This window comes from Ambystoma mexicanum, chromosome 14 (assembly GCF_040938575.1).
Source record: "Ambystoma mexicanum isolate Mex_15411 chromosome 14, UKY_AmexF1_1, whole genome shotgun sequence".
Classification (NCBI taxonomy): domain Eukaryota; kingdom Metazoa; phylum Chordata; class Amphibia; order Caudata; family Ambystomatidae; genus Ambystoma; species Ambystoma mexicanum.
Genome location: NC_090940.1, coordinates 148,977,145 through 148,994,686, shown reverse-complemented (window position 1 = coordinate 148,994,686; position 17,542 = coordinate 148,977,145). Strand labels below are relative to the sequence as shown.

Genomic DNA, 17,542 nt, shown 5'->3' with positions numbered 1-17,542 from the left:
ATCTTATCTCCGCATTCTATGCTTTAATATCTAAAGGGGGCACCCGGGAGAAATGGACATACATGGGTAAGTAGGAAAATACCCTTGATCGAGACTTTATGGGGAAATATGCTGAAGCTCACTTGGTCTATACAATTAAGGGAGATGTGGAATAAAACCCTCCCCCAATGGCATTATACCCCGGAGAGGCTTAGATTTATGTACCTAGAAATGTCCCTGGAGTCCTGGCGAGGATGCAAGGGGCGGGGAGATTGGGTGTACATTTGTGGTCTTGTCCGGCTTTGAAAGCATTTTGGGTCCAAGTATGCATGACCGTGAAGGCGGTGGTAGGGGTCGATGTACCCATGGGGATAGGAGAATGTCTTCTGGGTCTTTGGACAAAGGACTTTGCACCACAAGGAAGGGCATGCATGGTTTTGACATTGGCGGCGCTACTAGTTATTGCCCGGAATTGGAAGAAGTAACCTGCTCCTACTCACTATGAATGGCTACAATATACAGGGGGACAACCAAAAGTTTAGGGCAGTTTTGGGTATACTGTTGGGACACTTAAGGGATGATTATTGGATTCAAATGTGTCCGCAGAACATTTGGATTTTGGACATTATCTCAAGCCTGTAAGCAATTCATAAAAGTGAAGGACTTTATTGTACAATCCTGTATGTTGAAAGGGATGTAGCTCGATGGAATGTGGGGGTGGGGGGTGATAGCGGGAGAAACGATGGGAGAGGGATAATGTTTGTTTGATCTTGAAAAATGCCAATAAAAAATAAAAATAAATAATAAAAAGATCCATTATTACCCCAATGACTACCATAAAGGCACATTGGGCTACTAATACGCTAAATCGACTTGCACCCCGGGTGAAACCAAAACGAAATATTAGCTGCCACTAGCCCCCCCCCCTAAAACCAATGTAGGGTAACAAAATCACCCTTCTGCCCAAGGGCAGAAAGAGGGTGCCTGGGAGGCACTCCTGGGACTAGTCCCCTTATGGGTGACCCAATACCATATACCTGCAGTATAGAATAAAGGGATGTAGCAGCAGGGGGACTTTAGCAGAAGTCCCTCTGACCACCAAAGTAAGCCTGTCGTCAGGGGTCAAATCCCAGCTGCTGAAACAAGTGTGTCTCCTTTGTCTTCTGATGTCCTATCCAGACTACTCTGACGGCAGGAATTGGAGAGGGACAGGGCGTTGAGGGAGCCCTAGCTGAATCCAAGATTGTGGCATCCCTCTTGGGATAAACCTCTTTTCTAGTCTAATCTAACTCCCTCCCCCTTCCCTGTTTGCCTACTTCAAAGGGACCCCAGTGATAAGCACCCTAGTCTGAAAGCCATTGTCATGTCAGGACTCTCTTTGTTTGCCATGTCAGGACTGTCTCTGTAGCACTAGTTCTCAGAGGACCTTGTGGGGGTGTTGGCCTTCTTGAGGAGGACCAAACGGCCAACATCCTGGGCAGAGGCCCACATGGTGGTTGTGGATATACCCAGGTGAGACAGCTAATACATACTCAGCCCTGCCATTAGTGAATCACCTCACCAATCTGACAGTACTATGACATTCAAATGCTTAGGCTGTATACTTGTTTAACCTAAGCAGCCACCATGCCATAACTAGACAAAACCTATATGTACAGTTTACCATGCCACTGGTGGCCAGAGTGCACAATTATTTTTGAACCAAAGGTGCAGACAATTAAAAAGCCACCTCTGTCTGTTGGACCATTGGGTTCCAGCATCTTCAGGAATGCACATGTTACCTTTGACCCTGCTCTGCTGCCACTGCAGGGCAGTTGATTGAGATTTCAGGAAACAGTCGCAGAAAAGGCACATGAGTGCATAATCATTTTGGCATGGAGCAGTATTAAAGGGGTGTCTGATTAGGAGGCCTCCCTTTCAGAAATAGAATTGTTTGCATAATTTTATTTCTAAAATCCAAAAAGTTCAGGCTATCCTGCCAGGTTGTGTGCCTTTGTATCCGGTGCAACTCTAGCTTTATCTAGTCATTCCCTTGTTGGCATGTACTCTTTTACATACTGTCACCAAACACGTGCTCGTTGCCATCAATATATGAAGTGCCACCGATATCTAGGTTATTTTTAAAGTCTTACATTACATTGTCTATGGAATAGTGTTGCTACCATATCACACTTATGCTTACTTTTGTATCTTCGTACTTCTAGGAGCGTAATGTCACCATCTGGGTCTGTTACTATCACTCTAATTATATCCTGACTTTGATGGTCTTAGGGCATGAGTTCTGAAGTATTAACCCCTTTTTCCCCCATTTAGGTGCTATATATAGGTTATGGTGCACATGTATATCACATATGTAACTATGCACTAGAGATTTAGGAATTGCCATAACTGTGTTGTGTTCTGCCATATTGGATCCTGATCATGACTATAGTAATGTATGTTTTTATTGCCTAGGGATCCCTTTTGTTTCCACCCCTTAGCGTTTTATTGTGCCTACCAGCAGGTAGTTTGCAACACACAAAGTTTAGGAGTGGGTTGGGTCTTCTCTGACGATTATTATTTCTATGTGCACTGCTTTAGTAATATGTGTTCTGTTTAACCTGATTCTGAGTTTGATTTTATAATAAGGTGTGTATTTTTCAGTATTTCATTGTCAGGTGTTCTTTGATGGTAACTGTGGAGAACATGCCAGTAACGCCAGAGAGGTAAATGGGTTAACGTAACGGGTGGTAGAGATAAAAGAGAGTGAAGGAGGCAGTTGGGGAAGTCTGAAGACTTCCCATCTCCCTCGTACCAGTATTCCCAAATAGCCAAGAAAGGCATATGAGAAACAGTCCTGGCAGTGTACCAGGCCTGATTGCTACATAATATTAGCCAGAAAGAAGGGTCTGGGACCCATACAAAGTCGGTTGAAGCCCAGCGAAAGCAGCATACAAGGGTCTGAGAACCATATGAAATTGTGGAAGCCCTGCAAGAGCCATATACAAGGGGCAGGGACCCACATCCGTTCAGATTAGCATGTAGCCAAGGGTCTGGGGCCCACAGTAAGTCAGGGAGGTCCCGATAAGCACACAAACAGGGTTTGCTATGAGATAATAAAGGGTTGAGGACCCCCGCTAAAAGAAGGGACATTTTCTTGAACACTGAGATCTGCAGACAAGTCTGGCAGGATAGTGAACCAGGCAACAGCTTGAGAAGATTAGGGGGGCGGAGACAAACTCTACTCCCCATGGTGTGAACTGGAAATGGAGACTTTCTTTTAAACACATATGGAGGATTATCCAAGAATTTTCGAGTTGAATAGGAGAACAACTCTGTGTTTTCTCATTGGACACTGAACATTGCGCTGGCATCCAGAACGAAGGAACTATCCTTCTGGATCAAGAAGACACACAGTTTTTCTTAGTTAATCTAGAATTTAAGGGCTGGAAATGGGTTTAGACACAGGACGGTGGACTTTATTACTTTATTGGACATCCTGACCGATTCCTTCGTCTTTTTTTTAGGCAGGGAAACCCCTCTTAGGAATAGGGCAAGATAGGTTTTTATTTACTCTTTGCCACCCAACATGCCACCACTGTGTCAGACTCGTACTTCTGCACCCTTACAAAGGGTGCAACGCCTTCCATTTCCGGGAAGGGGCGTAGTGACTGCATGGGACAGTGTGCCCTGGTGGTGAGTACCGCCGCACTAGTAAGTCTCCTGGTTGGCCCATCTTGGCAAGAGTGAAGATTTCAAGCAAATACCAGGTACTAGTGCCCAGACTTTGCGCAGAATTATTGCTCATGATTGTTCTGTTTGGCTCAGCCATTCTCTTAGATGTTCTAATAAAGTTTATTCACTGTAGACTGGTCCTACCTTTATAGTTTTATAAGGCCTGTGATAACTTGTTTTAAAAACTTTCCCCAGCATGTTAGGTAATTGTAACCGTATTTACCTAAAGCTGTATTCATTCTAAAGTGTGGTGTGTGTTCCAATTGGATAACAAAATGGTTTTGTATGTAAGTGTAAAGGGTTCTTACTTGTTTATTTAACCCAGATGCATTAAGGTAGAATACTACATGGGCTTTTTATACCTCCATGTGTGCACAAACCCTTTTGTTAACTGTACTGTATTTACTGCTGAGCCTCATTACCAAGTGAGAGTTTGATTAAACATTTGTGTTAAACCTTTGCAGTTCCTCGAAGGTTGGCTTCCCAGGACCCTACACCAGCAGTAGTTCTGAAAAACATCCTAATGCCTGCTATAGATGTGCCAGGTGTAAGGAAGGCATGGTATCATAAGCAAGACAGACACAATATCCTACATTTCAAGGGTGTTTATTGAACAATAATTTGGTGAGGAAAACACATAATCTAAACCTAAATCTAAGATGGGAGCAAGCTTCTACCATCAAAATAAAGAAAACGCTGTCCTTGTGGTGTTGTGTCAAAGAAAGATGGACTATACCAAAAAATCTATTGCCACGCCCTACTTCTAAACAACAAAATGGGTGTGGGACAATGATGTGTATTTCAGCGAGTACTTCAAATGCTTATTGCATCATACATTCATGCAAGCCGGCTTCTCCTCTCGCTCACCAGCAGCATCTGATATTCTGTAACAAATTCTCTTTGTTCGTCAGGTTTTCGGTCAGGCGCGGCTCACCTCCTTTCAAGCTCCATCATTTTATGCAAGGGAGGTGCTAACGTGACCTTCTGCATTTGCCTTGTGTGTCACTTGTTTCTTTAGTGTCTCCCTCCCCCGGTTTCAGACCCCTCTTCTCAAGATTTATAGTTCACAGAGAAGACTTCCCTCCGCCGGGCTCGAGCCCCCTCTCAAGTTCACGGTTTTCAATTTTATGTTTTTGGACTCCCAGTCCCAGAATGCACTGAGAATTCTGCTCCACAAAACGGCATTCCATGATTTTGGGAGCTGTAGGAGCCAAAAGAGGGGATGTTTAAATGGTTCCATGTAATAATGTCCCTGCAAAAATGTCCCCTGACAAAAAAGTTGCTGATTTTTGCGGGAGACATTATTACATTGAACATGCGGGGGACACTTCCGTAACCCATTTTTAAAACACATTTTTAAAAATGGGAGCAGGGGACATCCCCAAAACCCGTCCCCATACACCATATATATTGTCGCCAGTGGCTTTTCCCGTCGACATTATGTATGGGGGACATTATTACCTGATACCATTTGAATGAGGTCAGAGTCTCATCTCCTGCCCCTCAGAGACCTGGGTTCGCCTGCCTTGCCAGGGGAGGAGTTCTGCTGTGGGTACCGCCAGGCAACCCCAGCAGCCCCTGGCTTTGCTTTCTGGAGGTACAGTTCCCTCTCCACTCTACAGTCTCCTCTGAACTCACAGGGCCAGTGTTTGGACGTTTTCTTCTCCTCCGGGTCTCCCAGGGTCCCTGCCGCTCGCTTGGTCTTTCTCTGGCTTCCCGGCACTTTCCAGTATCCCCAACTCGTTTAAAGTGTGTTTTTATGCTCTGCCTTTTATACTGCCTGGGAGAGTCAAGTGAAGTCAGGTGTGAGTATTTAAAGAGGGAGGCCTGACTTAGCCTGGCCTCATTACTGGCACAGTCTGCTATAGGAAGGGGAGAGTCTGTTTTTCTCTGCCTGAGTGTGTTCCCTGTTGGTAATGTTCAACCTCCCAGTTTCTCTCTTCCTCCTCTGTGTTTAAATGAAAAGGGGGAGGGGGTGGGGGGAGTTGGAAGGTCAGTAAATCTTACACAGTAGGATGGGAAGAGGTTTTAAAGTTAAGGGGATACTGTGCTTCACCATCAGGTGTCCATACCCTGTTCCCCGAGGTTCTGTACAGTGAAATCCCCTTGGGTTTTTCACAACAGGAAATTCAAAAAGATCTGACATACATTGTGGACACAATTATTTCATCCCTCAGTCACCTCTCCTTTCCCCACTCATCTCTCTCCTTCCCCCCCACTGATCCCTCTCACTCCCCCATTCATCCTTCTTCCCCCACCCTCCCTTTCTCCTTCTCCCCTCTCTTCCTCGCTGCCCCCTCCCATTTTCCCCATCTCCCCATCTCCTCCGCTACCCCTCCTGCTCCTTGCCTCTCCTCACCTCCCTGTGCCCCCTCCACTCTCCTCCTCCCCCTCTCCACCCCTCGTTCCTTTTCTCCCCCCATCCTCTCTCCTTTTCTCCCCATTACCCTATACTCCCCACATATGGCTGGGGTGGTTGGGTCCTCCATATCACACTTACATGAAAACTGTTTAACTACACTGTTGGTGCATTGATTTGCCTTACTCTTCCTGCCTCCCCCTCGGTATCTCCTCCTCCCCCGTTTTCCCCCTCTTCCCTCCCTTTGCTCCTCCATCACAGTTTCTCCCCCCTTTCTCTCTCCTCCCCCTCATTCCTTCGCCTTATCCCTCTTCCCACCTTTCCTCCCCCTTCTTCTCCCCTCCTTCCCTGTCTCCTCCTCCTCCTCCTCCTCCTCCTCCCCCCCCCTCCTCTTCTCCCCTCCCTATCCCTCCGCACATATGCATTAGGTGGCCAGGTCCTTCTTAATCTCCCATGTGTTGTTTTATGGGCGCAGTTTTTTTAACATATCTTTTCCATAAAAGTACTATGAAGATAAATGCGTTCTGCACTGTGTCCAACTCCAGATGCATTGGGGACTTCAAGCTTGCAAACATTCGGAAAGAATGGCTTAGTGGGTACGGGTTTGACACCTCTTCACTAAAATGATTTGGCAACACAGTGGATTTAAAGGGGGGGTGGTTGGCTGCAACAACTGCGCAGCTCCACTTCTTTATGCCAATCCTAAAGGAACATGTCGAGTACCAATGATCTTGATAGAATTTTAGGTTCCGAATTGCATAAGTAACATACAGCATGTCCTTCGATTTCATCTCACAAAGCATGCTATAGCAATACAGTGCACTTAACCCACACTTCAGTCCCTTGACTATATTAATCAGGACTGTCATGTTGTGTTTGAAGTAGTACTTGCCATCGAAAGCAGGTGTCCTCATTGATAAAGAATTGCCAATTTGTTTTCATTATGAAGAATTGATTATGCATTTCTTGCAAATAAGTGTTACATTCCTTGAATTACTTCTTGAGATTGCCTGGCGAGCCAGTGGTTGATGTTTTGAAGAATGTAAAACCAAATTAATTCAGCCATGTTTCCTCTGTTGCTTCCTGCAATGTTCTGGCTTTTTTAGAATTGTTGTATAATAATCTGAAAATTGTTATCTGCCTAGAATTTGATGAGGACTTTTTTCATCTCAAGGAGGGAGACACATTTTATAGTGCATGTCCCTGTTAAGGGCAATGCTGGAAAATTGGTTGGGGGGGGGGGGGGCGGTGGTTTAAAGAGCAGAGCTCGGTCCTGCATATGATTTCTAGGAAGATCACTGTGACTGCCATTTGGCTACATGACATGAATACAGAAAACATGTTAATGTTTTTCATTTTATGTTTTTTCTTTTTATTGTTTATTGTAGATTTCCACTTGCACTAGAGTCTGTTCAAAGCACTTTCTGCCCACTGATTTCATGCGGACTCTGACAGGAAAAAGGAATCTTAAGCCAGAGTGTGTGCCATCTGTCTTCCAGTGGTCTGAAGATGCAGCTCAACAGCTTCAGCCAACAAAGAAGAAAAATTTGGGGTATGTTTGAATGTTCATGTTTCGCTATAATTCAGAAGAATCTTTTTTTTTCCGCATCCAAACTAGTCCTATTTTGCTTCCCCCTAACCTTTTATATACTGCCCAACAAAGGTTGACATCAGCTAATTGGGTTACTTTAACCTATGGACCTTAAATTGCAGTGTGAACTGTGAGGGCATCATGAGGCAAGACACAGACAACAGATTGACTTTTCTTAATAAAGATATTTTAATTGTCTTTATTTGTCAGGATGGATTAATGCCTAACTTGCCCTAAGCTAAAGTGGGATCTCCCTACCCAATGAAACTAAGGCCAGTCTGAAACCTGTCTGTGTGCAAACCTATACTTGCAACCAGGCGATCGTAGAGGTGCTTGCACTGGATATTTGTCAATATAACTCAAGTGTAGTATATCTATCAATAACACATTCTCATAGATCTTATTTGAGAATGTAGGTGCTCCTGTGTGTGTCTCGGCTACAAGACTAATGTTAGAATACAGGGTAAAAGGTCCACCCACTGGTGGGGGACAACAGGGCACACTCTAGACTGACCAAAGTCAGTAAATAAATCGGATCTCCAATAGTCTGGTGTGCAACGCACAATAAAGTATGTAATTTAATCACAAAGTTAAATCAATAACATTTGTAGTCAATAATAATTCTTGGTCAAAAGTATTTTCATGATGCATGTAAATCATGTATACATCAATCAAAAGTATAGATATAACAATGTAAAGCAGTGGGGCGTGGCTAGGTGGCACACCATGCGGACGTGTCTCCTTTGAGCTCCGACCCGAAGCGCCCAAGTCGATCAATTTAGCCCGTTTTTATGTTGAATTCCTGTCCCACATGAAGATGGATCGTAAAAGATGTGCTGTCGAGGCCACTAGCGAGGTTGGAGGGCTGAAGACGCTTGTTTAGGGCATTTTTGGAGCCGCGGATCCTAGCTCCGAGAAATCCAATATGGTGATGCGCGCCATTTCGGGCAACCCCTGAGGGAGGACCCCTCATACGAGCTGAGCTGGATTCGGGATCCTGCTGGATGGCCCCTGCGACAGCCACTGAGCACCGATGGAGGAGTGCACATGCAGACGTCGAAAAGCATTGAAGGAGCGCTGCGCCTGAGGGGAAAAGAATTTGAATTGCATCGGCAGTAGCGAAGCCCCGGCGGAGGGACGGCACGTGGGGAGTCCACTGTTTCCTCGGCCCACCCGACTTTGTGGAAACGGCCCTGCCCGCCCTTGTGAGCTCGGCTCGGGGTGGCTCTGGTGTGGGGCGGCGACACCCGGGGGAAGCCGCACTCCTGAAGCGAAACGGCACCTGACTCTCTGGCTGCCTCTGATAGATCATCAAAGGGGACGGGAGCTCTTCACCGGGTCCCCGGCACCCTGCAGTACCGCGGCGTGAGGCCCGTCGACCCCTGGGAGCTCCGCTCGGGGTTCCGACAGGTGAGCCTGGCTAAGTCCCCGCGGTTCTCCCCCCTCCCCCCGGCTGGCGGTCGGAAGACGAACACCGGCAAGCAGGTCTCCACGGCCTCCGGCCCCACCAACGTCGTGGAGTTCGCTCTGACCGCCCCTGAGAGCGTGCCGCGGTGCGAGGCGGATAGTACTCCGAGGGGCCCCCGCTATCCCCTGCTCGCACAGGCCGCCACAGGTCACTGCTCACCCCACGCTCAGCCTGGACAAAGAGAGGACACACCGTGGGGGGACCTCACTGGCCCTCCGGTTCTGGGGCGGGTGCTGCGCCTGCCGTGTCTGCACTGGGAGGATTTGTTCAGAGGACTCAACAGAGAATGGCCTACCCTACCTCATCGGCCCGATGTACTTGCGGCACTCCCTCGAGGGATCAAGCCAAGAATATCAGGGGCCCCAACCTGCTTCCCGAAACCCACAGTGAACTTGGGCGGATCCACACGGCTCCCGTGGACGCAAGACAACAGACACGGAAAGGAACCTGGACAGGTATGGAGCATTGAAGGGCCTGAATAAACATAACTGGGGCCGTGTGGGTGCCCTGGAAAAGGTGGGGACGCTGGGCCTGGTGACGGGGAAAGCTCCACTTTCAAGAAGAGCGTTTTTAAGGAGTGACCCAGCTGCTTGGATTGGTTCCCCTGTCATATAAATGTGCTGGCACACTTAAGTTACAAGCTCACAAGAACAACGAAGTACGGGCTGAAAGATCCTCTCCTTAGGCACTTTGGTTTACCACGCGAAGCCAAGCAAGTGACATCTGCAATCCTGCCGGGGGATGCCCAAAACGGGTAACAAAAAGAAAATACACAACATACAAGCCTATCTAACGCCACAGCCTAGAGAGCCACCCACTGCGAACACTACCACAGCTGAAATTGTCCCGCCTTCAACCCCGGAGCTGCTTACCAAGATGGCTGTGTCCAGGGAGGATTTGGAAAACTTGTTTAAGTCCTTTAAGCAAGACATTAAGAAGGAGATCAAAACCTCCAAGGACTTTTTGGCCCAGTCGCTTGCAGAACTTACATCTCACCTCGGGGGGCTAGAATCCAGAGTCCATGACCTGGAGAATGTGACCTGTGTGCAATCCCATGATACTGAAGCCCTGGCAGGAAGAGTAAAGGACCTGGAGGAACATTTGGAGGACATTTGGGCAAAACAAGCGGACCTGGAAAACAGGTCGAGACGAAATAATATATGTCTCCGTGGGGTGCCCCGGAAAATTCCTGACCGGGATCTGGCAGAATATGTTGAGAAGTTCTTCAGGACCCTCTTGGAGCTGCCACCATATGAAGATTTACAATTGGACAGAACCCACCGTGTGTACTCTTCAGCTCAAATGAAGAACAACTTACCTCCAGATGTGTCAAGTGGCACAGCGAGTAGAGCGCTCGCTTTGACATCCGTGCAGAGCTTGCTAACGCAGGTTCGAATCCCGGCGTGGCCAAACTCAGCCTTTCATCCTTCCGAGGTCGATAAATGAGCACCATACACCGTGGGTAATAATAAGCAGTGCTCCGATACCTGAGGGTTCGTAGCGCTATATAAATGCGAAATTATTATTATAAATGCGAAATTATTATGATGTGCTCACCCGGGTTCATTTTTACCGCCAGAAGGAGGACATCATGGCGGCAGCCAGGGACTCGGACTCAATTCGATTTCAGGGCTCTGAGATGCACCTATTTCAGGATCTAGCCCCATACACCTTGGCACGTAGACGGCGTCTGCACAGAGTGACAGCCTGGCTGAGAGAGCGGAAGATTTGTTGTCATTGGGGGGTTCCTGTGTAAGCTGATGTTTGAACACCGCAATCAACACCACATAATATCCTCGGAGGAAGAAGTGAAAAGCCTGATGGAGGAGACACCTGACGGCGTGGACCACAACCCACAGTCCCCGAACGAGAATGGCTCGGTCTCACGTCCAGCGCCGAAGCCTAGTAGGGGGAGATCCCGTCGCAGGCCGCAACCGGATATGGTCTTGAGCGGCGACTCCGAGTTAAAGAAAACTACTAATGCCCCCAATGAGGCTCCATCGCCAGCATCCTCGGAAGAGAAAAGTTGGGCCGAGATTTGCACAGGTTGAAGGCAAGAGGCCCAATTTTCACTTTTTCACTTTATTCGGGAGATGATACCCCGCGAGGACACCGCCGGATCCCAGACATGACCCGATGAAGCAGACGTGTCAGTGAAGTGGGGAACATAGTTCGCCCTGAACGTTTCCCTTTCTGTCCCGGAATGACTTCTTAGAAGACTTCACCTGAGACCTAAAATAAGTCTGCAAACGGGGTCCAATCCCATTATGTTAAGCTTCTGCCTACATACAGTACTTACCTGTTACCTCCAAATCCTGAGTTAAGTGTGTTTTGGGTACTGGAAATTCACTGTTAGAAGCTGACTTGGGCGCCGGTTTGGATGGCGCCCGGAAAAGTTTACTTGGTTAAATTACCCTGGGGACTACAAATGTTGCAACTATTGATGGAAATAACTAGTTTATTTGTGATTGTATGCCTTTCTTATGAGTTCCTTCATGAGTTTTTTTATGTATTGCTCTTCTCTGATGTTGACAGAGAGAGACTATGTTTTGTTTCACCACAGCCCTCATTCTGGTTGCTTCGCTGTATTCTACTTAAGAAAATGTATCACTCCGACGCTGGCCGGGAGGCCCAAATTACTCCAGAAACCTGAGCCACCGAACCATGGCAACCCCTAGTTATAAATTCATCTCACTTAATGTGCAGGGTCTTAACTCCCCCTTGAAACGCAAAGCACTCTTCCACAGATTAAAGTCCTTAGATGCATCCTTTTTGTTTTTCCAAGAGACCCACCTACGCCCGGCAGATGAATTCCACCTGAATGACAGGCTTTACCCTTTTAGATTTTTTGCATCGAGTGGTCTAAAGAAGCGGGGGGTTGCCATTTTGGTGCGCAAGGGGATCTCTTTTAAGTCCAACTGAGAGTTTCGAGATGAGGAGGGGAGGTTTTTGCTGGTTAACGCCACACTAGATGGCCTCAAAGTCACCTTGGTCTCCATCTATGGCCCAAACACTAATCAAAGTCAGTTTTTCACGATGTTGTCTAAAGCCCTATCCGACCACGCCGAAGGGGAGGTGATACTAGGAGGAGATTTTAATGCTGTAATCAACCCCTTGGTTGATAAAACACTACCGCCAACAGTAAATTATGGGAAAAACTTCAAGGCTCTCACCTCCGTGCTGAAATGCTGAAAGATCATTCTCTGATCGAGGTGTGGAGATACTGTCAATAGGACAAAAGGAATTATACATATTTTCTGCAGTACATGGGGGATTCTCAAGACTAGATATTTTTTTTATAGCCCGCTCGCTGATCCCAAATGTAGTGGAGGTTGAAATTCTCCCAGAGGCATTAGTGGATCACTCCCCGGTCCTGCTGTCCATTACTCCCCCCCCCCCCCCAAATCACCCCCCTACGATACCCCCCTGGAGGCTAAATGACTTTCTACTAGATGATCCAATGATTCGTGCTCACATTAGAGAAACTATGGAGTTATATTACAGCGAAACCAACACGGGAAAGCTGGGCTGGGGGACTATATGGGACGCAGGTAAAGCGGTACTCGGGGGCCATCTAATAGAAAAGGCAGCAAAACGCGGGAGAGCTAGGAAACTGTTGAGAGAGCAATTAGAGGGGGAGGTTCTCAGACTTGAAGGGGCACATAAGAAGAAACCCTCTTGGCGCATATTAAGAGACCTGAGGGTGGCTAAAAGAGCGTTGGAAGCGCATCATGTGGGGAAGGCGGCCTATGGCATGATGCGCACCAAAAAATGTTCTACTCGAAAGGGAATAAAGCAAACCGACTACTAGCGGCCAAAATAGGAAAGCAGACCAAGCAAAATAGAATAGACTTCCTGAGAGACAAGTCAAGCAAAGGCACATACTCTGAGGAGGGCAAAATAATTTTTCAAGGAACATGCGACCCCGCATGCTGGAAACCCACAGCGCACTAAAGAGTTTATAGACAAAGCGGAGCTCCCACAGTTACCCCAATCCCTAAGAGACATCCTAGAAGCTCCAATATCGGGGGACGAAGTAGAATTTGCTATCAAATCTCTCTCCATTGGGAAGGCCCCGGGTCAGACGGTTTCACAAACAAATTCTATAAAACCTTTGCTAAAGAACTCACACCACATCTAACTAAACTATTTAATACTCTATGGGATTCAGGATCAGTTACACGATCTATGGCTGAATCATATACCACCCTAATTCTAAAACCTGGAAAAGATCCGGCAGACTGTTCTTCCTATAGGCCCATAGCTCTGCTTAATACAGACGCCAAGCTGTTCAGCAAAATCATAGCGTGTCGCCTGGGGGAGGTATTACCTATACTAATAGACCGAGACCAGACAGGCTTCATCCAGGGCCGATCGACCCATGATAACATTCGTAGAGCAATTGATCTAATAGCCTTGTCCCCCTCCATATCAGGCCGTCTTTCCCTGTTATCGGGCCTTCGATAGCATGTCATGGGACTACCTACACTCAGTCCTGAAGGGCTTTGGTTTTGGCTTTGGCTCGCACTTCTCCAAGCTTATCCTGGCCAACTTCCAGATCCCCTTCACCCAATTACGAGTCAATGCCCATTGGACTCCACAGATACCTCTTGGCAGAGGGATCAGGCATGGGTGTCCCCTATCACCCCTGGTCTTTGCTCTAGCAATGGAACCGCTAGCTCAACATATCCGCTCACATTCCGAAATCCAGGGGTTCAAAGTAAAAGATCAGAATCATAAAGTCGCTTTATATGCAGATGATGTGCTCTGCTTTCTGAGAGAGGCTCAGTGTAACGCTCACCTGATTCCCGTAGAGGCGCCGGTCTTGACTGGGCGTATACCGTATCTGCAAAGGTGATGTGTAACACACGGCTGGCTCTTTGGGCTGGACCTCTGTGCACTGTATGTCTGACTTGAAGGGTAAGATGTCTGCAGATAGAAAATATGGGATTAAGGAACTGGGTTATTGAATGTCTCTCTCTTCTTCCCTTTCTCTTCTCCTGTAGAACCCCAAAGGTTAACGCTCTCACCTTAGGTAAGTGAACGCCGTGCTCTCCATCTGCCTCGGGGCAGGGTGCTGTAACACACGGCTGGCTCTTTGGGCTGGACCTCTGTGCACTGTATGTCTGACTTGAAGGGTAAGATGTCTGCAGATAGAAAATATGGGATTAAGGAACTGGGTTATTGAATGTCTCTCTCTTCTTCCCTTTCTCTTCTCCTGTAGAACCCCAAAGGTTAACGCTCTCACCTTAGGTAAGTGAACGCCGTGCTCTCCATCTGCCTCGGGGCAGGGTGCTGTAACCAGTTTCTTCACTGGATAGGGGGAGCAGGCCTCTTGACTTCAGAGGACTGCTGTCCGTCGTTTACTGCACGAACGGTAAGTTTCGAGTAATTCTAATGTCTTTAAAGTCTTTAGTAATGATGTTTCTTGTTTTGCAGGGTTCCGGCGATGGCGGATGACAGGCTGAAGTGAGTTGAAGATGGAGCCCGTGTGATGAATAGAAGCGCCTGGAAGCACGTAAGTAAGCGCTTGTTGCCTGCTTCACGATGCGCTCTAACTGTCTTTTTATTTTGCAGGTACAAGTTCGGAGCGGCTGCAGGGTTAGATGTGGAAAGGAGTAATGGCACGTGAGTATTAAAGTTCCCCAATGTCTTTAAACGCACCTTGTTTTGTCTTTCAGATGCGGGATGCAGCGCCGAAGGCCTCCGGAGCGTGCGAAGAGTTGGTAAGCTTTTATCTTTCAGATGCCGGAATGCAGTGTGAAGACCTCCGGAGCGCACGAAGAGTAGGTAAGCCTTTGTCTTTCAGATGCCGGAATGCAGCGCGAGGCGTTGGTGACAGCCGATGGACCAGGTAAGTGAAGAGCTGTCACTGAAGACCGTAATGCTAACCTGTTCTTTCTTGTCTTTATAGGTGTTGCTGAAGACTGGATTCAGGATGGTAAGCCTTTTTCCTTAGGCCCAGGATCAGATGCAGAAGACACGATGAACGTTCTGCTGCAGAGGATGCAGATAAACGCAAAGCAAGATTCATCCATCGGGTGTGGTTTAAATAGCCTCCTGTAGTGCTTAGGTGTCTCCTTCCACAGCCACGCCTAGATAAGAAAAGAGTTCCTGCTTTCCAGAAGAGTTCCAGTGTTCTGAATCTAGGGAGTGGCTCCTGCCCCACCCAACAGGAAAAGTAGTTCCAAACAGAAGAGGATCAGAGGCTCAACTGGCAGGCAAGTAAGCAGCATGGTCTGCTGCAGGTAAGTCCACCCAAGCATTATGAGCCCGGCGCTTCCAGCGCTGGGACTGGGCATATTTATGAGCCTGGTGCCACTGGCGCCAGGACTGGGTCCAAAAGGTCCCAATTGGGACTGGTTGGCACTCGGAACCTGGGTTATGGATCTGCTTCCAAGGGAGTTGGGAAAACCCTGACCTTTTGGAAGCAGAGATCATGACACTCAGGTCTCGGTCCCCCCGCTCCTGGCCCTGCTTAATGGATTTGCGCAGATCTCGGGTTTCTCAATTAACGCGTCCAAATCAAAGGGGTTGAATTTATCCGAAACACCCGATGTACTAAATGCCTTACAAAATAAATATTCCCTCAGGTGGGTAACCTCCAAAATAACATATCTGGGGGTATATTTGACTCCGGACTACTCTGGGTTGGTGAAGGCCAATATTCCCCCGCTACTAAAAAGAGCTAAGGAGTCTCTATTAAAATGGACTCCCCAGGAGATCTCATGGCTGGGGCGAATGACAGCTGTTAAAATGACCCTGCTACCCCGACTCCTTTACGCGTTCCAGGCGCTCCCAGTCCATATCCCAGAGCGAGATCTACAAGACTTGCAGAAAGAGATATGCCGATTTATCTGGCAGCGCAAAACACCCAGAATTCAGCGCAAGATATTTATCAGAAATAGGCAGCTTGGAGGCTTAGGGCTCCCCTCTATTGTAAGATACTATCGAGCATCTCAAATCGCCCCTATACTGGGTTGGGCTATCCAGGAGGACCCCCCCAAATGGCAGGACATTGAACGGTGATTCGTTGGGGGCCCCCCCTCTCTCATTTCCCTTTCTGGACGCGGAATATACAGGCCTCTCAATCTCCACTACTCCTCGCTCAGATGCTGGGATAGGCAGATCACCCTAAGGGGGTTGAACCCGGGTCTGGGCCCCATGACCCTGATTACCCAGAACCCTGTCTTCACTGCAGGGCTCATCCCAGATCTTTCCATAACTGGTCAGGAACAAAGACCTTGAGGCTGCAGGAGATGTATGCCGACAGTACCCCCTTGACCTTTATTCAATGTAAGGAGAAATGTAATCTTTCAGAAACAGAAAGGTTTAAATACATACAACTTAGGCACTGGGTCACCAACCCGTCTGTTAAAAAAGCCGCTATCAGGCGTCCTATAGGCTTAGAGATAACTGCTGCAGAAGGACTACGGACCCACAAAGTAGCAACATGCTACCGACTCATAGAAATAGCCCCATAGGAAGAAAAACTGCCTTACATGGAAGCGTGGCAGAGGGAGCTGGAGAGGGAGATTGCTCCTGAATCATGGCAAAGAATCTGGCCAGAGCACACAAATCTTCTAGAAGCACAACTGTGAGGGAATGTGCAATTAAAATATGTTATATATGGTATTTCACGCCGCAGAGGTTGCACGCTATCAATGTAGATTACCCTGATACTTGCTGGCATGGGTGTGGGGCTAAAGGAGACTTGGGACACATGTGGTGGCACTGCCCAATTATTCAGTCCTTCTGGTTGGAGATTCGCTCCAAAATTAAGGACATTTGTGGCTTTCTCCTTCCCATGGACCCATTAGTGATGGTGTTGGGCGATTCCCCTGAGGATGGATCATATCCACAATCTGGTCCCAGAGCGCAGCTAATCACTCAATTGCTGATGGCGGCCCGCCTTATGCGGGCGCGATTCTGGAAAGAACCTGAAGGCCCCCACATTGCACATTGGTGGGTCAGGGTCTGGGAACTCCTGGGAATGGAGAAACTAACAGCCGCAACAGTGAACCGAGCAGACAAATTCCGACAAATCTGCGGCCCATTTTTAGACTACGTGGAAGAAAAGGAACACATGTTCTTCCGACCAAGACTGGTCAAATGTCTCCTTCAGCCCTGAAGAGTTTGAGTGAAGAAAGGACCCTATTGAACTGGAACCAGAACGGGAGGAGGATAGATACTGGGCACCAAGGGCAATTCCCGGTCCATAGAGGGCGCTGGTGAAAGTTTCCCTTTTTCTTTTTTTTTTTTCTCTTTTTTTCCCCTCTTCTCCTTTTCTTTCTTAAGCATACAACTGCAATAATACATCCCCAAGAGGAATTGCGATATCACTAACGGAACTATAGTTGTTAAAATGAAATGTCAATCTAATGTTAAATCAAGTGGTCACAGCGACAATTGCTGAGGTTTATTAAGCTGA

At 47.6% G+C, this 17,542-nt stretch overlaps 1 protein-coding gene across 3 annotated transcripts in view; it reads left to right on the top strand.

Annotated features, from left to right (window-relative positions):
* Positions 1-17,542, top strand: part of LOC138527508 (uncharacterized) — a 155,552-nt gene that overhangs the window by 97,687 nt on the left and 40,323 nt on the right. For all 3 annotated transcript variants that reach the window (XM_069638753.1, XM_069638754.1, XM_069638755.1), the window contains one exon: positions 7,441-7,604. In XM_069638753.1, the coding sequence (XP_069494854.1) occupies positions 7,441-7,604 (164 nt within the window). The remainder of the gene's footprint in view (positions 1-7,440; positions 7,605-17,542) is intronic.